The sequence below is a fragment of the Temnothorax nylanderi genome, unplaced genomic scaffold, assembly GCF_030848795.1.
Source record: "Temnothorax nylanderi isolate EJ_2023f unplaced genomic scaffold, tnyl_v1.0 TNYL_tig0185_pilon, whole genome shotgun sequence".
NCBI classification, from domain to species: domain Eukaryota; kingdom Metazoa; phylum Arthropoda; class Insecta; order Hymenoptera; family Formicidae; genus Temnothorax; species Temnothorax nylanderi.
Window position 1 is genome coordinate 319,652 of NW_027249247.1, and position 22,308 is coordinate 341,959.

At 35.8% G+C, this 22,308-nt stretch overlaps 1 protein-coding gene and 1 pseudogene across 1 annotated transcript; both read left to right on the forward strand.

The window, feature by feature from the left end:
• Window positions 1-3,287: 3,287 nt before the first annotated feature.
• Window positions 3,288-19,735, forward strand: LOC139778483 (uncharacterized; annotated as a pseudogene).
• Window positions 19,736-21,144: 1,409 nt separating this feature from the next.
• LOC139778484 (uncharacterized) lies at window positions 21,145-22,308 on the forward strand. Its single transcript, XM_071716415.1, has one exon. The coding sequence runs from the start codon at window positions 21,145-21,147 to the stop codon at window positions 22,306-22,308; it is 1,164 nt and encodes a 387-aa protein (XP_071572516.1).

Genomic DNA, 22,308 nt, shown 5'->3' on the forward strand with positions numbered 1-22,308 from the left:
TCATATTGCCGTTATAAAATGTGTTCACTGGGAACACACACATACATATATAATATATATGTATCAGCTTTATATAGGTACGTGACGCGGAAATTTGCCACAAAACGGCATTTATAGAGCAAAACGACAACAGAAAAATAATAAAACACTCTTATAATGAAATAATTAATATAAAATAATATTTGAAGTAAATATTATATTAATATTAAATAAATGTTAAGTAAATGTTTCTTTAAATCATTATTGCAAATAAATAATTAATGTAAAATAAATATTACATTACTGTCGAATAAATGTTAAATAAACGTTGTTTCAAATCATTATTGCAAATGAATAATTAATGTAAAATAAATATGAAATTAATGTCGAATAAATGTTACATAAACGTTTTTTTCAAATTATTACAGTAAATAAATAATTAATGTAAAATATATAAATATTAAAATAATGTTAAATAAAATAATGTACATCGATGTAGTAACTTCGTCGTAAAAGTGCGTTTACATGGCATTTAACGTCAGTAGTTATAACATCGATTGTTATAACTTCGGCGTAAATCGGACCGTATAAACGTAGTCATTATTTTCAAACTCGAAAAATTTTTGCATACGTAAATATTAACGCTGTATGATCACTGATTGGTATATAATTTGAGGTCTAATAAAAGATATAGACTAATCAGTGATAAAAGATATAGACTAATCAGTGATTGCGCAGTTATTTTCGTATGCAAAAATTTTTTTGTACAAGTTTGAGAATTAACATATTGCACACAAGGCTGTGACAAGCTTGTCGCATGGTGGAAATTCGCATAACAACCATGTCAATGACTACGTTTACACGGCACCGTTAATCGGGTTTTATAACATCGGTAGTTCTTAGGCCGGTCAATCACAGCTATTCCATTCTTCTGAAGAATGATTACGATTGGTCTTCCTGACAACTACCGATGTTATAAAACCCGATTAACGGTGTCATGTAAACGTAGTCAATGTGCTGTTTTTCTATAAGAGCTAGAAGAAAAAGATTGTGCTTGCTTTCTGTATAGATCAGATGGAAAGAATATCCACATAAAATTTGTCATATAGGACTGAAGAGACTATTGGCGTTTTCGACTGAAGCAGGGTTAACCCATTTCAGGTTCTTTTCTTTTATAACTGACCAATCACGGTTATTCCATTCTTTAGAAGAATAACTGTAATTGTTCAATCCTTGAAGAAAATAACCTGAGTTGGGTTAACCTCGCTCCAGTCGAAAACGCTATATGTCATTTTTGCATTCATTGCAATATTTGTAACATTTTTAGTAACATCTTTGTAATTAATAATTGTATTTACTTTATATTACATTTTATAATAATATATGTCATAAATGTAAAGATTTTTAATATATGTATAAAATGATTTATTTTAAATTAATAAAAAAATTATATTTATTTAATATGCCTTTTAAAAAAATATTTTTCAAAAAGTATTTTGTTATTTATAAATGGTTAGATAACTACAAGATTTGCTGATTTTTGCTGATAAATTTGTTGTCAGGCAGTGTTATCACGATTTGCTCTGTATTTGGCACCAATTTGCAGTTAAATATTGTCCCTAAACATCGCTTGGTATTTGGCGTCAATTTGTTCTTAAGTTTTGTTACCAAAATTTGCTCAATATTTGGCATCAATTTGGCGTTATGTTTAGTCAACAAACTTTAACAGCAATTTGATGCCAATTTGTTATCAGGTAGTTGCTAAGCTTTGCTCGGTATTTGGCGTCAATTTGTTCTCAAGCTTTGTCACCAAAATTTGCTCAATATTTGGCATTAATTTGGTGTTAGGTTTTGTCAACTAATTTTAGCGGCAATTTGATGCCAATTTGTTATCAGGTACTACTAAGCTTTGCTCGATATTTGGTATCAATTTGGCGTAAATTGTGTACGCATGTTTTGATACGTATTTGCTAGCAGTTTGTCGACAACATTTGATAAAACAAATTTTGATGCAAATTTGTACCATTTCTGAAACCAAAATTTGTAGCAAGTATTTGGCATTATTTGTTCGAACAGATTTGGCTATCTGGGAGTCTCTCTCTCTCTCTCTCTCTTTCTCTTTCTCAGACATACAGATACACTAATTACTTTATAATTAAAATCTTAATACTATTTACAAATTAATAAGTTTACCTATTTAATTAATTTCTATTAAATATTGTATTTTTTATTGATGTATGTTTTTGTTTCTTTTAAGACATTAAACTTCTATTTTTAAGCTATTTTTCAGCTTTATATCATTAATATTATTATTTATGTATATATTTATTTATATTATATTTTATATATTTTTTAAAATTATAAAAAATATTTTAAAAAGCATTTTTAAAATTATTTTGATGTGTAATTTAAAACAGATAATTTTGATTATTTAATTTTAATAAAACTTTTATTTTACTGTTGAAATATAGCTAGATAATTTTAAAATAAATATATAGCTTTCAAAATAAATGTTATACATTTTTTAGACAATTCTGTAAATTTTTAAACGCATTTATATTATTTTATTATATAAAATTTTTTAACCTTTCCTAGCTTTTCATCTTGATTAATTTTGTTGTAAATTTAATTAAATTAATAATATTAGTTTGCATAAATATACATGTCTATTTTTACACATAAATATTTTGGCATTGCTTTTTTAATGAGTTTTATTTTAAATATTGTCCTAATAGATTTAGTTCAAATTTTTACTTTATTACAATCAATTTTTGATCTAATGTAAATAAAATACTCAAAATATAAGTATTTAATTTGATTTATTTATTATTTTTAAATTTTATAATAAAGTAATAAAATACATATGTATTTTATATATTATATTTTTCTCCTCAGTATATTTTTTACCTTACTTAAAACCAGTAATTTTTATTTAATCAAATTTTTACTTCTTCGTTAAATGACGATAAAATTATCATATAAGCTTTTGCAAAGAAATAATGTATACTTTTACAGAATATTTCTGTAAATTTTTATTCTCATTTATATTGTAAATGTAAAATATAAATTATGTTAATCTTTAATCATTTTTTATCTTTATCTTGCATCTGATTAAATTAATTACATTAGTTTAAAATAAATATACTTATACTTCTTATACATAAACATTTTTAATATAGTCATTATAATTATGTAAATATATATTTACACTTAAATGTGTCTAATTGTTTTATTATCAACTTTTATTTTATTAAAATGTATCTACTAAAATAAATATTTTACTTAAAATTTAGTTAAAATGAATGAACATGATTTCTGATGAACAAGTTGAGGAACTTAAAGATATAAATCCTACTGATTTATTCACTAAAAATGATGAAATTGATGCAATTCAAGAATTTGATTCTACAGTGTAAGTATTAATATATACGCATATATATACGTACATGTACAAATCCGTACACACATATTTATTTATATACGTACATATGTATGCATACATACATACATACGCACAACATGAATAAATACATACATATATTTTTAACCAAATTATTAAAAGAAAAAGTTTAATAAAATCAATATTATACTTGTCATTTTTATCTAAAACAATGTTTTTCTATAAATATATATTTTAAACATTCTATTCTAATGAGTATATTATTTACAATATATAGAGAAATTATTGGCTATGTTGATGGAATTGAAGCTCCACGCTCAGTTGGTACTAATCAGCAATACAAATATTTTAAATTCTTTTTGAACAATGGAAGTAATAAACGTATACAAGTAGTAGCGTGGAACGAGAATATTGAAATTGTGGAAAAATTTATACAGGCAAATTATGTAAGTTATGAAAAAATATAAAATTTAATAAAATAAAACAATAACATAAAGAACGACAAGGAATAATATAAAATAACATAAGATTTATTGTATATTTCAATTCTTGTTTCAATTCTTTTAATAAATAAAAGAAACATTCTTTCTATTAATCATATATTTAGTTATAAATATAAATATTAATTTTTGATATATTTATTATCATTACATATTATTTATAAACAGTTATAAATAATTTAATAAATTAAAATGGTATATTATATATAAAATTATAACTGTAATTATATCTATTAATTTTAATTATAATTTTAATGTAGATTATACACTTGGATGGCGTGCAAGCCAGGCAACCCAAGAATTCTAGATTTAATACTGGAAACGTACCTTTCGAATTGCAAGTTCAAAGTAATACTATATGTTCTACACTGGGAAAACATTTATCTGTATTTTCATCGAATACAAGACCTGAGAAAGTCAAATTAAGCGACGTATTAAATACATCTAACCGTATTAGTAAGTTTCATATATTTCTTTTATATTAATTATATATAAAAATATAATAAATTAATATAATAAGAATTAAATATAATAATAATAGTAATTATATATAATTATGTAATATGTATATATATATATCTATATATATAAAGGAAGATGTCCTGACTGACTCACTCACTCATCAACGCCCAGCCCAAACCCCTGAACCGAATTTTTACCAAAAGTATATGAAATAGGGGTAGAATTTTCCGGGGAGTGCCACTAAGAAGGGATTTTTAGAAATTCAAGCCCTAACGGGGTGAAAAGGAGTAAAACGTGTTTTCACGGATTCTTTAATATCGCCCAGGCCAAAGCCCTGAACCGAATTTTTATCAAAAGTATATGAAATAGGGGTAGAATTTTCCGGGGAGTGCTACTATGTGTATAGTTTTTCGTTACCGATTTTCTTGAAACCGGTTTTTCTAATTTTTTTAATTTTTCGGGAAATAATTGATTGAATCTCAAAGAATTATAGACCAAACAGGGGTAGAAATTTCCGGGGAGTGCTATAAAGTGTATAATTTTTCGTTACCGATCTTTTTGGAAGCCGGTATCGAAATTTTTTCAATTTTTCAGGAATTAATTGAATCTTAAAGAATTGTATATGAAGTAGGGGTAGAATTTTCTGGGGAGCGCCATGATGTGTACAGTTTTTGTTATTGATCTTTTCGGAAACCGGTTTTTTTAATTTTCCCAATTTTTCGGAAAATAATTGATTGAATCTCAAAGAATTATACATGAATAGCACTAAATGCTATGGACATAGTAATTTTATAAGACTATAGCATTTAAACTTGGGCGTCTTGATGGTCCGCAGTTGGTGCGGCAGCATAGTAAAATTAATTAATTTAATATAAAATTTTCTCCGTGTAAGAATTGACCAATCACAGTCTATTATTCTTTTTGCGGTCAAAGAATAATTAACTGTGATTGGCCAATTCTTACGACTTACGACCTACAACATCCATTGTAGACCGGGCATTAAGAAAAACGACAATTAATAAATGAAATTGGCAACTTATGAATTTATGAAGTTGTCTTTTCTATAGATTGAATTTAAAATCGCGCATAATTTCGTACTGTATAAAAGAAATAAAGGATTAAGAGATCGTGATATTAAGAGAAACGGGCTTATATTTTAATAGTATAATCGGATATATTGTCGCGAGAGAGAGAGAGAGAGAGAGAGAGAGAGAGAGAGAGAGAGAGAGAGAGAGAGAGAGAGAGAGAGAGAGAGAGAGAGAGAGAGAGAGAGAGAGAGAGAGAGAGAGAGAAAAAAGGTAAGGGTGTATTTTAAATTACCAATCACAGTCAATCTGTCTATCCTTTTTGGCATTTGCCGTTTCTTTACTGGGATAAATTGTTTTTCTTATAGCAAAATTATGAATGTGTCAAACATTTTACATGTTATTTCACAATTTTGCAGTTTGTAATCGATTAAAGAAGCGAGAAAGAGAGAGAAGGAGAAAGAGAAAGAGAAGGAGTGTGTATATTATAAAGTATTTTTCACGTTTATTTCGTGTTGGCAGTTATTCAGGTAATAGTCTTTTTGTGTTACAGCATTATAAATTGTTATCTGCTTTATTTAAAGCAGTAAAATGCTGATATATTGAACAGGTCTTTTTGTGTTACAGCAGAAAATAGTTGGTATAGAAAAGTATATATACAAAAATATATATAGAGTGCTTTAACTGTAATTGTATGATTATAATTGTAAATTATTTTTAATTGTACAGTTTCATATCAACTATTTTTTGCTTTAATAAGACGACTGTTCAATATATCAACGAGTCTATCAACTATTCTTTGTTTTAATAAGACGACTGTTCAATATATCAACGAGTCAATGCTTAAAATATGTAGTTGATTAAATTAAAGCAAAATATATAATAATTTATGCTTTTATGATTTTAAATCATCAATCTAATTTTGTCAATCTGTCTATCTTTTTTGGCATTTTTTATTTTTTTGCTTTGATATATTGTTCCTCTTAATATATTTATGCTTGATTTTGCTTTAATTGTACAGTTTCATACTAACTATTCTTTGCTTTCATAAATATAATTACCAATCACAGTCAATTTGTCTATCCTTTTTGGCATTTGCCGTTTCTTTACTGGGATAAATTGTGTCTCTTATAGCAAAATTATGAATGTGTCAAACATTTTATATGTTATTTCACAATTTTGCAGTTTTTATTTCTTTGCTTTTTTTATTTCTTTGCTTTGATATATTGTTCCTCTTAATATATTTATGCTTGATTTTGCTTTAATTGTACAGTTTCATACTAATTATTCTTTGCTTTCATAAATATAATTACCAATCACAGTCAATCTGTCTATCCTGTTTGGCATTTGCCGTTTCTTTACTGGGATAAATTGTTTCTCTTATAGCAAAATTATGAATGTGTCAAACATTTTATATGTTATTTCACAATTTTGCAGTTTGCAATCGATTAAAGAAGCGAGAAAGAGAGAGAAGGAGAAAGAGAAAGAAAAAGAGTGTGTATATTATAAAGTATCTTTCACGTTTATTTCGTGTTCGTAGTTATCCAGGTAATAGTCTTTTTGTGTTACAGCATTATAAATTGTTATCTGCTTTATTTAAAGCAGTAAAATGCTGATATATTGAACAGGTCTTTTTGTGTTACAGCAGAAAATAGTTGGTATACAAAAGTATATGTACAAAAATATATATAGAGTGCTTTAACTGTAATTGTATGATTATAATTGTAAATTATTTTTAATTGTACAGTTTTATATCAACTATTTTTTGCTTTAATAAGACGACTGTTCAATATATCAACGAGTCTATCAACTATTCTTTGCTTTAATAAGACGACTGTTCAATATATCAACGAGTCAATGTTTAAAATATGTAGTTGATTAAATTAAAGCAAAATATATAATAATTTATGCTTTTATGATTTTAAATCATTAATCTAATTTTGTCAATCTGTCTATCCTTTTTGGCATTTTTTATTTTTTTGCTTTGATATATTGTTCCTCTTAATATATTTATGCTTGATTTTGCTTTAATTGTACAGTTTCATACTAACTATTCTTTGTTTTCATAAATATAATAGATTTTTTGCTGTAATTTAATCAAATTATAAATTGTTATCTGTTTTAGTTAAAGCAGTAAAATGCTGATATATTGAACAGTCTTTTTGTGTTACAGCATTATAAATTGTTATCTGCTTTATTTAAAGCAGTAAAATGCTGATATATTGAACAGTCTTTTTGTGTTACAGCAGAAAATAGTTGGTGTAGAAAAGTATATATACAAAAGTGTATATACAATTTTATGTCTTATGGAAAGCATAAATATAATGTATTCTCTGCTTTAACTGTAATTGTATGATTATAATTGTAAACTACTTTTAATTGTACAGTTTTATATTAATTATTCTTTGCTTTAATAAGAAGACTGTTCAATATATCAACGATTCAATGCTTAAAATATATAGTATACAGATAACAATTTATGCTTTTGATTAAATTAAAGCAAAATATTTAAATCATCAATCTATTTTTGTCAATCTGTCTATCCTTTTTGGCATTTTCTGTTTCTTTGCTTTGATATATTGTTGATTTTAAATTCTCAATCTATTTTTGTCTATTTTATATGTTGTTTCACTATTTTGTAGTTTGCAATTGGTTAAAGAAGCAAAAAAGAGAGAGGAGGGAGAGAGAGAAGAGAGAGAGAGAGAGAGAGAGAGAGAGAGAGAGAGAGAGAGAGAGAGAGAGAGAGAGAAGTGTGTATACTACAAAGTATTTTTCACGTTTATTTTGTGTTCGCAGTTATTCAGGTAATACGATCGTTTTTGCTTTAATTGTACAGTTTAATACCAACTATTCTTTGCTTTCATGAATATAATTTATTTTTTATTTTAATTTAATCAAATCATAAACTGTTATCTGCTCTATTTAAAGCAGTGAAACGCACGCAATACTGCTTATCCCATCAACCTGAATGTGCTTTTGCTTAGTAAAATGGAAATAATCTTTTTTCGTAGGTGTTGAATCTTATAAAAAAATTTAGCAATTTTGTAAAGATTTCTTTTAAGAAAATTTCGATAATTACTGTCAATGTAGGATTGCCTTAAAGGCTTATGTGTACTATAGTGGGTGAACCATAGTGGTATACCCAGACTAATAATTAATTTTGGCTTTATGCATTTGATTTTTTTTACGTAATTGTTTTTTTGGATATTTTTGATGATCATATAATAAAAAAAATTATTTTATGGAAATTGGGAGTGGGTGCAAAAACGGCTTTAAGGATTCTTTTCCTGGCGTCTACTACAGGTTGTTATTTATATTTAGGGAAAAATTGTTTTACTTTTTAGTACGCTTTGTCTCTTCTCTTTTTTTAAATCGATATGGCACTTGAGTTTTTAAATGTTAATGGAGAGATGGTGCTTCACACTATTGTCCCGATCACAGGGGATGGAGCTTGCCTGTTTAGGTCCCTCTCCTATCTCATGTATTACAATCAGTTAATGGCTAGGGATGTGCGTGAACTAATCGTAAAACATGTGGTGGATAATTGGGAGGAATTCTCTATTATGTCCCACGACAGCGAGGGGGACAATTACACCAGCTCTGCTGAATATCTCGCTCACATGTCCCAACCATTTACTTATGGTGGTTTATGCGAGTTGGTGGCGGCTGGGCAACTATTTAGGTTTGTCTTCGAGGTTTACCGCAATGGTGAGCTCTATAAGAGTTTCGGTGTTGAGGGTCACCCTGTTAAGAGGCTACGTTTTACGCACGCGCAGGACCTTTCTAAGGGACATTTCGATGCGTACGTGCCACGTAAACCTGAAGAATTGACCACCACACCACTCTTCTCTCAGTCTGACCACGCCTCAAACGTTTCACAACCATCACCTCTTTTTGTTCACAAAAAGGCTTCTGGCAAACGTCGTGCTAGATATACCAACGTTAAAAGAAAGAAGCAACTTCAAGATGCGGCAAGAAAATATGCGCAGAATAACCCCGAGGTGAACAGAGCAGCGGTAGCCAGGTACTCACAAAATAACCCCGAGGTAAACAGAGCAGCGGTAGCCAGGTACCAACAAAATAACCCCGAGGTACACAGAGCAGCGGTAGCCAGGCACCAACAAAATAACCCCGAGGTACACAGTGCGAAACAGTTTCGATATGAACAAAGTCATCCTGGAAAACGATTAGAAAGGCGAGCACTTCCGTGGAAGGTCAAAGCTTATTCAGGCATGGCATATGATCCTGATGTGGCTTATGAAGCAGACAGCATTATAGCTCTGGGTACCATGAGCCACAAGTGCAAGTACTGCAATGCCCTCAAGTGGAAGGAGGAGGCCCCCGGCATGTGTTGCAGCGCTGGAAAGGTGCAGCTTTCACCCTTCGAACCTCTGCCCGAGCCTCTCTACAGTTTGGTAATGGGCAGTCACCCAGAGCACGTCCACTTTATGAACCGTGTTCGGAAGTACAATGGCTGCTTTAACATGACATCATTCGGAGCCAAGCAGGTTCTACAAGATGGCTTCATGCCGACCTTTAAAGTTCAGGGGCAAGTATATCACTTGGTAGGAAGTCTGCTGCCAGCACCTGAACAGGAAGCCCAATTCCTACAAATTTATTTCGTGGGCGAGGATGAAAGGGAAGTGCGTTTGAGATGCAGCAATTTTCCTGATGTCAAACAGGAATTAGTCAAAGAATTGCAGAGGATGCTACATGAAGTCAACAGCTATATAAAAGACCTGAAAACCACTCTAGAAAAAGTACCTCCAACTTGCAAAAAATTCGAGGTCATTATTCATGCAGATAAAAAGCCCGTTGATGTTCATGGAGGACGCTTCAATGCACCAACAGCAAATGAAGTAGCTCTGGTGATTGTTGGACAGCAATTCGAGCAGCGAGATATTGTGTTGCAGAGCCACGACAACACACTGCGGCGCATCAGCGAGATTCACCGATCATACGACGCCTTGCAGTACCCGCTTTTGTTTTGCCGTGGCGAAGATGGGTACTCTATTGCCCTGCCTCAGCGTGATCCTCAGACTAAGTTGCCCCTCAAGAATACAGTTTCCGCAGCGAGCTTTTACTCGTACCGTGTCATGGTCAGGCAAGGGGAAGTCAACCACTTGGTGTACTTTCGTTCTCTTTTTAGTCAATTTTTGGTTGACATGTACGCCAAAATAGAGACTGAAAGGTTGAACTATATTAGGAACAACCAGGCGCAGCTGAGGGCAGACAGCTACATTCACCTGAGAGACGCCGTCGGAAAGCAGGATGCTGACGTTGCTCAGCTGGGTCAAATGGTGGTGCTTCCGTCATCCTTCACTGGAGGACCACGCTATATGCATGAGCGGACTCAAGACGCTATGACATACGTCCGCTACCACGGCCGTCCTGATTTGTTCATCACTTTTACTTGTAACCCTAAGTGGAAAGATATCACAGATGTACTGCTGTCAGGGCAAAAATCTCACGATCGTCACGACATTATAGCTAGGGTATTTCATCTCAAGGTGAAGAAGATGATGGCTCTCTTAAACAAGGGCAATCTGTTTGGAAAAGTGTGGTGCTTCATGTACTCTGTAGAGTGGCAAAAGCGAGGTCTGCCTCACATCCACATCTTGCTGTGGCTAGAGCAGCGCATCTTCCCTGATATGATCGACAAAGTCATCTGTGCTGAAATACCTGATCCCGTGCAAGACTCTCTTCTTCATAATATTGTCAAGGCCAACATGATTCATGGTCCCTGCGGGGGCTTAAATCGTAATTCGCCTTGTATGAAAGGAGGCAATTGCAGCAAGAGGTACCCACGGCTACTTCTCAAAAACACTCAGACAGGAAATGATGGATACCCGCAATATCGGAGGAGGTCTCAAGCTGATGGTGGGTTTATCGTAAAAATCAATGATATAGAGCTGGATAACCGCTGGGTAGTGCCCTATAATCCTGTTTTATTACGTATTTTTAATGCTCATATTAATGTGGAATTATGCACTTCAGTCAAGTCCATCAAGTACATTTGCAAGTACGTGAATAAGGGCAGTGACCAAGCGACTTTTGCTTTAGAGAGTGAGAGAGATGAGGTAAAGTTGTACGAGAGTGGGCGGTACATCAGCAGCTCAGAGGCAATTTGGAGAATCTTGGCGTTCCCTATTCATGAGAGATATCCTACTATCTTCCATCTCGCTGTTCACCTCGAGAATGGTCAGCGTGTGTACTTCAATTCCAAAAACTTGGTTGAGAGGCTTAGCAACCCACCTCAGACAACACTCTTGGCTTTCTTCGAGCTGTGCAAAACCGACGATTTTGCAAAAACCCTCTTGTACTGTGAGGTTCCTTCTTATTTTGTGTTTAAAAATAACAAGTTTGAGAGAAGAAAGCGGGGGATGGATGTCGACGGCTGGCCAGGAATAAAGAAGGACCATGCGCTGGGAAGAGTGTATACCATCCATCCAAATAACACCGAGTGTTATTATCTTCGCTTGCTGCTGCATGAGATTCGAGGTCCAACGTCCTTTTTAGATCTAAAGATTGCAAATGGTGTCCTTTGTTCAACATTTTAGTCTGCATGCAAAGCATTAGGTTTGCTGGAAGATGACAAACACTGGGACAATACCTTGGAAGAAGCTGCCTTATGTGATTCTCCTTTCAAGTTGCGAGAGCTCTTTACAGTGATGTTGGTATTCTGTCAACTTACCGAACCTCTGAGTCTTTGGGAAAAGTACAAAGACAGCCTTTCAGAAGACATTACACGACAGGTGGAGAGAGAGTTGCAAGGCAATGCACAGCAGGTGATGGACGAGGTGTATAACAGATGTTTGGTGCTGATTGAGGACACAGTGTTGGCTTTGGGAGGACAGGAGTTACACCAATACGGCCTGTCTCAGCCAAAGAGATCAGGAGAAGTCTTGAAAAATCGAGATTATCTGAGAGAGACCAACTACGACGTAAACACCTTGGCACAAGTGGTATCGATTAACGAGGGTTTGCTGACAGATGAGCAGTTCGCTGTCTATCGGCAGGTCCTTAGCAGCATTGAGTCAAGTGCTGGTCAGGTCTTTTTTCTGGATGCTCCTGGTGGTACTGGAAAAACCTTCCTGATCAACTTACTCCTGGCAAAAGTAAGAAGTGAACGTGGCATCGCCTTGGCTGTTGCATCTTCTGGCATTGCTGCTACGCTGTTGGAGGGAGGCAAGACCGCTCACGCTGCTTTTAAGCTGCCCCTCAATCTCAACCATGCAGAAACACCCCTATGCAATATTTCAAAACAAAGCAACATGGCTCAAGTGTTGCAGGACTGTAAGCTTATTGTTTGGGATGAGAGCACCATGGCACATAAAGGAGGTTTTGAGGCACTGAGCACAACTCTAAAAGATATTAGGGGCAACGATGGAGTGATGGGGGGAGTCACCGTGCTGCTGGCTGGAGACTTCCGACAGACTTTACCAGTAGTGCCAAGGGGAACTAGAGCTGACGAGGTTAAAGCATGTATCAAGGCATCATATTTATGGCCCCTTATCTGGAAACTCTCTCTCAGAAAGAATATGAGGGTATACTTGAGAGGCGATGTCTCCGCGGGGCAATTCTCCAAACTCCTACTTAAAATAGGGGATGGAAAGTATCCCGAGTCTGAGGGAAAGGTGATTATTCCTGAAGGTCTAGGCTTAGTAGTGACAACCCTAGCTAACCTTATTGAAAAGATATACCCTGATATCGCCGATATCAAAGATAAATCTATGGACTGGCTGTGTGAACGTGCCATTCTGACCCCTAAGAACGACAAAGCTGGCGTTATTAATGACACTCTACTTAACTCATTTGATGGGATAGAAATGAAATACAGGTCTGTAGACTCGGTAATACAAACAGATGACGCGGTCAACTACTCCGTAGAGTTCCTCAACACTCTGAATCCTCCTGGTTTACCAGCTCACAAGCTTCTACTTAAAGTGGGGGCTCCAGTAATGTTGCTGCGAAACCTCAATCCGCCCAAACTTTGTAATGGAACCAGGCTACGAGTAAAGGCTCTCCATAGGAATGTCATCGAGGCCACAGTGTTTACCGGCTGTGCTCGGGGAGATACAGTGTTTATACCACGCATACCTCTCATACCATCAGAGTACCCTTTCGAGTTTAAGAGGCTGCAATTTCCTGTCAAAGTCTGTTTTGCGATGACCATCAATAAGTCCCAGGGGCAATCGCTGAAAGTAGTAGGGATTGATTTAAGTGAGGATTGTTTCTCACATGGGCAGTTTTACGTGGCCTGCTCAAGGGTAAGCTCACCTAGCAGTCTGGTAATCCTAGCACCTGAGGGGAGAACTACCAATGTGGTCTATAAAGAAGTCCTTAAGTAGGAAAAAAAAGGTCATACTGGTGTTAAATGAAAATATACACTATTACTTATTTGCATGTCTTAATACATATGTCCTCCGGGGCGATGTTCTTCAACTCAAAAAAAGGATAAATTTCGATCGTGTTTGAACAAGGCATTGTTGTCTGAACAAGACATCGTGTTTAAACAAGACATCATGTCTGAACAAGGCATCGTGTCTGAACAAGGTATCAAATTTGTCACAAAGACGAGTGTGTAAACAATATAATGTCTGCGCAAAATATCGTGTCTGAACAAGACATCGTGTCTGAACAAGACATCGTGTCTGAACAAGACATCGTGTCTGAACAAGACATCGTGTCTGAACAAGACATCGTGTCTGAACGAAAATAATATGAGAAGTAGTATAATAGGGCTTAAGGCGAAGGTCTACTATAAAAAACCTAACGCGCCAATAGGTGGAACCTCAAGGGTGGTGTGGAAGTCCATCATTTTAATATCTTAATTTTTTTATATAAATAAAAGTGATTAAAAATTACAAATACAGAATGTAAACGTGATTTGAATGATGATTGATAAAGGAATTTACAAAAAAAAAAAAAGCTTCAGAGTTTTATAGCTTTTAAGCTATCTATATATATAAAGGATTAAAAGAGAGACTATTTGCGTGTCTTACTACACATGTCCTCCGGGGCGAAGCCCGGGTAACCAGCTAGTCTATATATATAAAGGAAGATGTCCTGACTGACTCACTCACTCATCAACGCTCAGCCCAAACCCCTGAACCGAATTTTTACCAAAAGTATATGAAATAGGGGTAGAATTTTCCGGGGAGTGCCACTATGTGTATAGTTTTTTGTTACCGATTTCCTGGAAACCGGTTTTTTTAATTTTTCTAATTTTTCGGGAAATAATTCACTGAATCTCAAAGAATTACAGATCAAATTTTTACCAAAAGTATGTGAAATAGGGGTAGAATTTTCCGGGGAGTGCCACTATGTGTATAGTTTTTTGTTACTGATTTTTTGGAAACCGGTTTTTTTATTTTTTCGGGAAATAATTGATTGAATTTTAAAGAATTGCATATAAAATAGGGGTAGAATTTCCCGGGGAGTGTTATAAACTGTATAGTTTTTCGTTACCGATCTTTTTGGGAATCGGTTACGAAATTTTTCCAATTTTTTAAGGAAATAATTGAGTGAATCTCAAAGAATTGTATACGACGGAATTGAATTTCAGTCGATAAAAAAGTAATATTTTTCAATTTATAGCATTTTAGAGAAGGAGAGAGAGAGAGGGGGGGGGAGAGGGAGGAGAGAGAGGAGGAGAGAGAGAGAGAGAGAGAGAGAGAGGAGATAGAGAGAGAGAGAGGAGAGAGAGAGAGAGAGAGATTAGAGAGAGAGAGAGAGAGAGAGAGAGAGAGAGAGAGAGAGAGAGAGAGAGAGAGAGAGAGAGAGAGAGAGAGAGAGAGAGAGAGAGAGAGAGAGAGAGAGAGAGAGAGAGGAGAGAGAGAGAGGAGAGAGAGAGAGAGAGAGAGAGAGAGAGAGAGAGAGAGAGAGAGAGAGAGAGAGAGAGAGAGAGAGATTGATATTTATTAGCTTTCTCAGCTATATACATTACACAAAATCTTACAGTTTTGTCACATTTAATACTATGTATTCTTTTAGCCTACGTTTAAACACTTCGATCCTCTCACTCTGTTTCAATTCTACCGGTAAAGCATTATACACATTCACACCTTCATAGAACAGACTCTTTTGCGCGTTTCTTGTTCTGCGAAATTGCATTGCAATATTATCAGCTTGCCTAGTGGATCTTCCACTCACATTACCTACTATTTCCAGTCTATTATTTAAGTGACCAGGTAACATTCCTCTCACTATCTTAAAAATAAGAATACATACATTATAATACAACCTCTGTCTTACAGTCATAAAGTGCAACGTTTGTAACATGTGTTCTAATTAATAACGTTGCACAGTACTCGAAATGCGGTGATATAATTGATTTATACACAACACATCTTGCATATGCTGAAATATCGCTACCTATTCTATTCAAGAAGCTTGTCTTTTTCCCTATTTTCTTTAACATATAATCACATTGGTCTTCTAATCGAAGTTTACTATCAATAATTACGCCAAGGTATTTCATTTTCTCAACACGCTCTATCACAGTTTCATCCCCGCATTTTAAAGTAACATTACCCTTCATTTCTTTCCTTATACTCCTGATTATCATATATTTCGTTTTACTTGCATTTAATTTTAATTTATTTGCATTCATCCACTCTTCTATTATAATAAACACCATATTTAATTTCATTTCCAACTCCTCACAACTGTCTCCCGTTACATATATTAATGTGTCATCCGCAAACATTTTTATGTTATACCCGTATGGCATAATTTTAACTATATCATTAATATATGTAATAAATAGCAGGGGCCCCAGTACCGATCCCTGTGGAACTCCGTACTCAGTAGCAAGCAATTTCGATCATTTATTATTGAACTTAACTTGTTGTGTCCTATCACTTAGGTACGAGAGAGAGAGAGAGAGAGAGGGAGAGAGGGAGAGAGAGGGAGAGAGAGGGAGAGAGAGGGAGAGAGAGAGAGAGAGAGAGAGAGAGAGAGAGAGAGAGGGAGAGAGAGAGGGAGAGAGAGGGAGAGAGAGGGAGAGAGAGGGAGAGAGAGGGAGAGAGAGGGAGAGAGAGGGAGAGAGAGGGAGAGAGAGGGAGAGAGAGGAGAGAGAGAGAGAGAGAGAGAGAGAGAGAGAGAGAGAGAGAGAGAGAGAGAGAGAGAGAGAGAGAGAGAGAGAGAGAGAGAGAGAGAGAGAGAGAGAGAGAGAGAGAGAGAGAGAGACTATTTGTGTGTCTTATTACACATGTCCTCCGGGGCGAAGCCCGGGTAACCAGCTAGTATAAAATATACATATAAAATTACTATTATTATTATTATATATATGGGAGCATTCTCACTAAAATTTTCATATTTTCAACCTGATCTACTGTAATAATTTTTGATAATTTTTTTCCGAGAAATATTCTGAAAAAGAGAATACACGTATTTTTTAGTTTGGACCTACGATTGATATTTCCAACAGTATGATTTTTGTAAAAATTAAATTTTTTGGTAACCACTTTTTAAAATGTTAATATTTTAGAAATGTTCAATCTTATCAAAGAATAACTTAAATGAAATATTTGTTCAGTTTAAAATGAATTACATTATATAATACCATAAAGTTATCAAAAAATTTAATTCTTACAAAAATTATACTATTGGAAATATTGATTGTAGGCCCAAACCAAAAGATACTTGTCTTCTCTTTTTCAGAATACTTGTTGGAAAAAAATTGTTAAAATTGTTTATTATATTCTTCAGTCTTTTCTATCCCTATTTCATATATAATTCTTTAAGATGTGGTTGATTAGATCCAGCTTTATACGCAATTAAAGGTCAATAATTTTTTGAGAAATGCCTGTAATAGCTCTAATTTCCGCAAATTTTAAGATATTGGGCTGTTTCTAATTTTATTATGTTCTTCATTCTTTTCTACCCCTATTTCATATATAATTCTTTAAGATTTAATTTATTAGATCCAGCTTTATACGCGATCAAAGCCCAGGTAGCAAGGTGACGTCTATTTAACGTTATTTTTTGGTCATGTTCTGACGATTGCGACGTTATGAAATGACGTCAAAGTGCCGTAAAAATGACGTACTTTTGTCTCATCTCCGTGACGTCATATATTGACGTCACTAATACGTAATTAATGACGTCGACGGGACGAAATAAAAGTACGTCAGATTTTGAACATTTGGACGTCATCTTGGAATGGCAGTCACAAGACTGACCATAAAATGTCGTCAAATAGACGACAACTTTTTAATCTACATTATTTTTTATGAAATTAAAATGTTAAAATGTCCACTTGATAAACGTTTATAAAAAAACGTTTTTCTTCTTTATCTATAAAAAAAAACGCTTTTTTAACTGTTTCTTTACGTATCATGTGCATATAGCCCCGCTTTCTCAAGGCGGTCACCTATCCTAGTACAGTACCGCGCCCGTGTTGCTTGACTTCGATGATCCAGTGAACAGTGACGATCTTCTGACCCTGATGCTTCCTTAGTAACTGTACTTGTCTATAACAAGTACATCTTTAAAGTGTTCAAGAATCTTGTAATGATATCTTCTTGATAGCTATAACACTGCATGAAATAGTTATCATTGTCTTATAAACGTCCATTATTAGTCGCCGACGTCATAGACCAAAAATGACTAAAAATAGACGTCATTATGTCGATGTCGTCTTCTGACGTCACTTTGCTCCTTGGGTTGGATACTGGTCTACAAACTGACGAACCAGATACGTCGTGTTAAAGTCAGTCAACTAACGTCTTTTATTAGTCTAAAGTCTGACGTCTCAGGTACGTCGTGTTAAAGTCAGTTAACTAACATTTTTTATTAGTCTAAAGTCTGACGTCTCAGGTACGTTGTGTTAACGTCAGTTAATTAACATCTTTTATTAGTCTAAAGTCTGACGTCTCAGGTACGTCGTATTAACGTCAGTTAACTAACATCTTTTATTAGTCTAAAGTCTGACGTCTCAGGTACGTCGTATTAACGTCAGTTAACTAACATCATTTATTGGTCTATAATCTGACGAACCAGGAACGTCGTATTAAAGCGATTTAACTAACGTTTTTTATTGGTCGAAATTCTGACGTCTCAGGTACGTCGTGTTAACGTCAGTTAACTAACATCTTTGATTAGTCTAAAGTCTGACGTCTCAGGTACGTCGTATTAACGTCAGTTAACTAACATCTTTTATTAGTCTAAAGTCTGACGTCTCAGGTACGTTGTGTTAACGTCAGTTAATTAACATCTTTTATTAGTCTAAAGTCTGACGTCTCAGGTACGTCGTATTAACGTCAGTTAACTAACATCTTTTATTAGTCTAAAGTCTGACGTCTCAGGTACGTCGTATTAACGTCAGTTAACTAACATCATTTATTGGTCTATAATCTGACGAACCAGGAACGTCGTATTAAAGCGATTTAACTAACGTTTTTTATTGGTCGAAATTCTGACGTCTCAGGTACGTCGTGTTAACGTCAGTTAACTAACATCTTTGATTAGTCTAAAGTCTGACGTCTCAGGTACGTCGTATTAACGTCAGTTAACTAACATCTTTTATTAGTCTAAAGTCTGACGTCTCAGATACGTCGTACAATGGATAAATATCTAACGTCATTAAATTGTCGAAGTGTTTTTATGGTTATACAAATGACGTCAATGGTACGTTATAATGAGGTCATTCTACGATTAGTTATTATTTCGTCAAAAAAGTCACGACATTTATATGTCTTAAGTTGGTAAAATGACGTCGTACCCAAAAAATGACGAATTATTGACGTCATATTAACGTCACCTTGCTACCTGGGAGGTCCATATGCAAAAGTCCATATATAGACCATGTAGCCTGAACTCCCAAAGTCAATATAAATTTGACATTGCGTCAATTGTAAAACCTCACTTGTGCTACTAAGCTGACCCTTTTTCAATTCATAAGAAGGTTAAATTTAAAATGGAAAAAAGTGTGCAAATTAGAAACTTGCACATTGCTTCCTCATCATTACAGATTGCTACCATTACTCCTATTTTATTTCGCTCATAAAGCTTTCTCTATGAGGAACCCAAACTAATAAATACTAATAATTATGCATCAAATAAAATACAAACTTCTTCATAAGAGGAACTTTGTGAGCGAAATAAAATAGGAGCAATAATAACAATCTGTAAGGAAACAATATGCAAGTTTCTAATTTGCACACTTTTTTTCTTATTATATTAATTTCTCATTATTATATTCTTATGTATATATTTTTTACAGCATTAGAAGGATATATAAAGACAAATTTTAATAGTATACACATAACAGCAGATTAAATAAAGTAATAGGCTGTGGATCATTAACTGACGGAACTTATAAATTGGAGATACATATTGTAAATTTTGATGATAAAGAGTAGGTAAGCAATATATGTTCTAACCCACCGCGGGGGTATCGGGTTACACAAGGGTATCGGATTTCGCGGGGAGGGTCGGGGGGGGGGGGGGTACCGCAGGGTGAGGGTCGGGGGGGGCATACCGCGGGGTGAGGGTCGGGGGGGGCATACCGCGGGGTAAGGGGCGGGGGCGGGGTATACCGCGGGGGAGGGGAGGGGGTACCGCGTTTTCGGGCGCCGCGGGGGAGGGGGAGGGGAGAACCGCGTTTTCGGGCGCCGCGGGGCGAGGGGGAGGGGGTACCGCGTTTTCGGGCGTCGCGGCGGAGGGGAGGAGGGTACCGCGTTTTCGGGCACCGCGGGGTGAGGGGATCCGCGTTCGCGTTTTCGCCGCGCCGCGGAGTCCGCGTGCAATGGCCGCGTCGGTCCGCGTGACGTCACACGGCACGCTCCCGCTCGCGTTATCTCCCCCTCGTAGATGTTCTCTCGCGCGCCCCCCCCCCGTCCCTTGTTCGCGCGCGGTCCCTCTCGCTCCCGGCTCCCGGCCCCCCCGTTCGCGCGCGTCTTCTCGTTCGCGCGGTCTCTCTCTCCCTCGCGCGTTCTTGCTCGCGGCCCCATTCGCGCGCGTCTTCTCGTTAGCGCGCTCCCGGCCCCGTTCGTGTTCTCGCTCACGATCGCATATCTTTTCTTCGCCAACGATATTTAATCGTTTAGATCTTAATATTTAATTCGTATAATTTATACGAGACAGATGAGAAAACGTTTAATGATCGCGCGACGAATGCGGCACGCGCATTCTTATCGAGAGTTACCGCTCTGTAATTCTAAACCGCTGACGGTGGACAAGGGAACGGTAGACAGAAGGAAAAATAATTTTAGATACAATGATATGCATTTTAATATACATTTATTTCTCATATGCGAATCTTGCAAATAGCGCCAATGTACGGCTGCTGCATGGTGACCACCACCACATATATGTTAAATGTGATATCTTTGTCAAGAACATTTGTGATGAGATCACCTCATCGGGCAATAGCATCAAATATGATTTTTTTTCAAGAGCATACGTGTCTCGCGATGATTTCATCGAACACGCGCAAAACTGCAAATTTTGCAATTTCGCATAAGTCAATGGAGCGATACCGTTTTCAAGAACATACATGTCTCGCGATGATTTCATCGAACACGTGCAAAACTGCAAATTTTGCAAATAGCACCGATGTACGGCTGCTGCATTGATACAGATCAAATCACCGAAAGTCAATGGCGCGATATCGTTTTCAAGAACATACATGTCTCGCAATGATTTCATCGCACACGTGCAAAACTGCAAATCGTAGATTTTTCGAAAGGCGCAAATGTATGGATGCTGAGATCACGATGAAATTAGATATGATAAAAAAGCAAACGATGCATCATTAGTAGAATATAAAATGACGAATCTGGGGGATACGCTCAGCAGTCGAGAATCGGAAGTCGTGAGTGCAACAAAGTGTGTCAGGAAGAGGAACATGGAGCAAGAGTTGTTGGAGCAATCCACAATTATAAATTCGAGGGAAGACTTTACCGCGTGGGAGCAACGATGCGACGAGTTTATCGAATCGTTGGAAGAACAAAGCCGAATTAAACGGCCACGATTATCGATCGGTCTTAAACAGTCGTTGGTTGCTTGTATCGCACGACTCGAAGGTCTGAAAGACTCGGTACGTCAACGTTTCGTGCATGTGGGTGCCGGATACAGTGCGAGTGAGACAGGACTCAGATGGCGCGAGACAGATACGGCCTTTGAAAGTCGTATACTGACTGGTGTGGTAATAAATTCCAAACACATCGACCCTCATCAATTTCTCAAAGATGCGAGAGACATTGTACTCATTCATGTGCGGAACGTCATGCAACGACATAACAATGTAAAGATAAACACAATGTTTAATGGTGAATTTGTTGCGGGTGACAAACGCGCGAATAAAAGTATCGCTACGAGAAACAATGAACTTTTTCGTGAGTCCGATCTGTGTGAGTGGTACAAGCGACACGTCATCGAGCCTACCCTAACATCGCTGGAGGAATTCCAGGAACGTGATAGCGGATGGGCGTTGTCGCGTATACTTAATTTGACAGTTAACGTAAACAAATACAATCCATTGCACGCGGGGTGTCTTGTGGAAATACCGCGAGAAATTAAATTGAAGAGAGCGGTGATAAACGTGCGATCAATGGACAATGCATGTTTCGCATGGTCAGTGACGGCGGCTCTGCATCCTGCCGAGAGACATGCAGAACGAGAATCGTCGTATCCACATTACGCGTTGGTGCTAAATCTTACAGACATTAAGTTTCCAATGACGTTGGATCAAATTAAACGGTTTGAAGGTCACAACGACATCTCCATCAACGTGTACGGTGTCGAGAAAAAAAACAAGGAACTTGCAATTTTGCCAATACGGCTCACCGACCGAAAGATGGATAGACATGTAAATCTGCTGTACGTGCACGACGACAACGTGGGACATTTTGCATGGATCAAGAACCTATCCCGCCTCGTGAGCTCGCAATTGAGCAAGAATACGAACAAAAAATACTTTTGCAATCGGTGA

Bases quoted from the DNA above. Each gene is read 5' to 3' on its own strand.
- LOC139778484 (XM_071716415.1), top strand. From the start codon at position 21,145: ATGACGAATCTGGGGGATACGCTCAGCAGTCGAGAATCGGAAGTCGTG.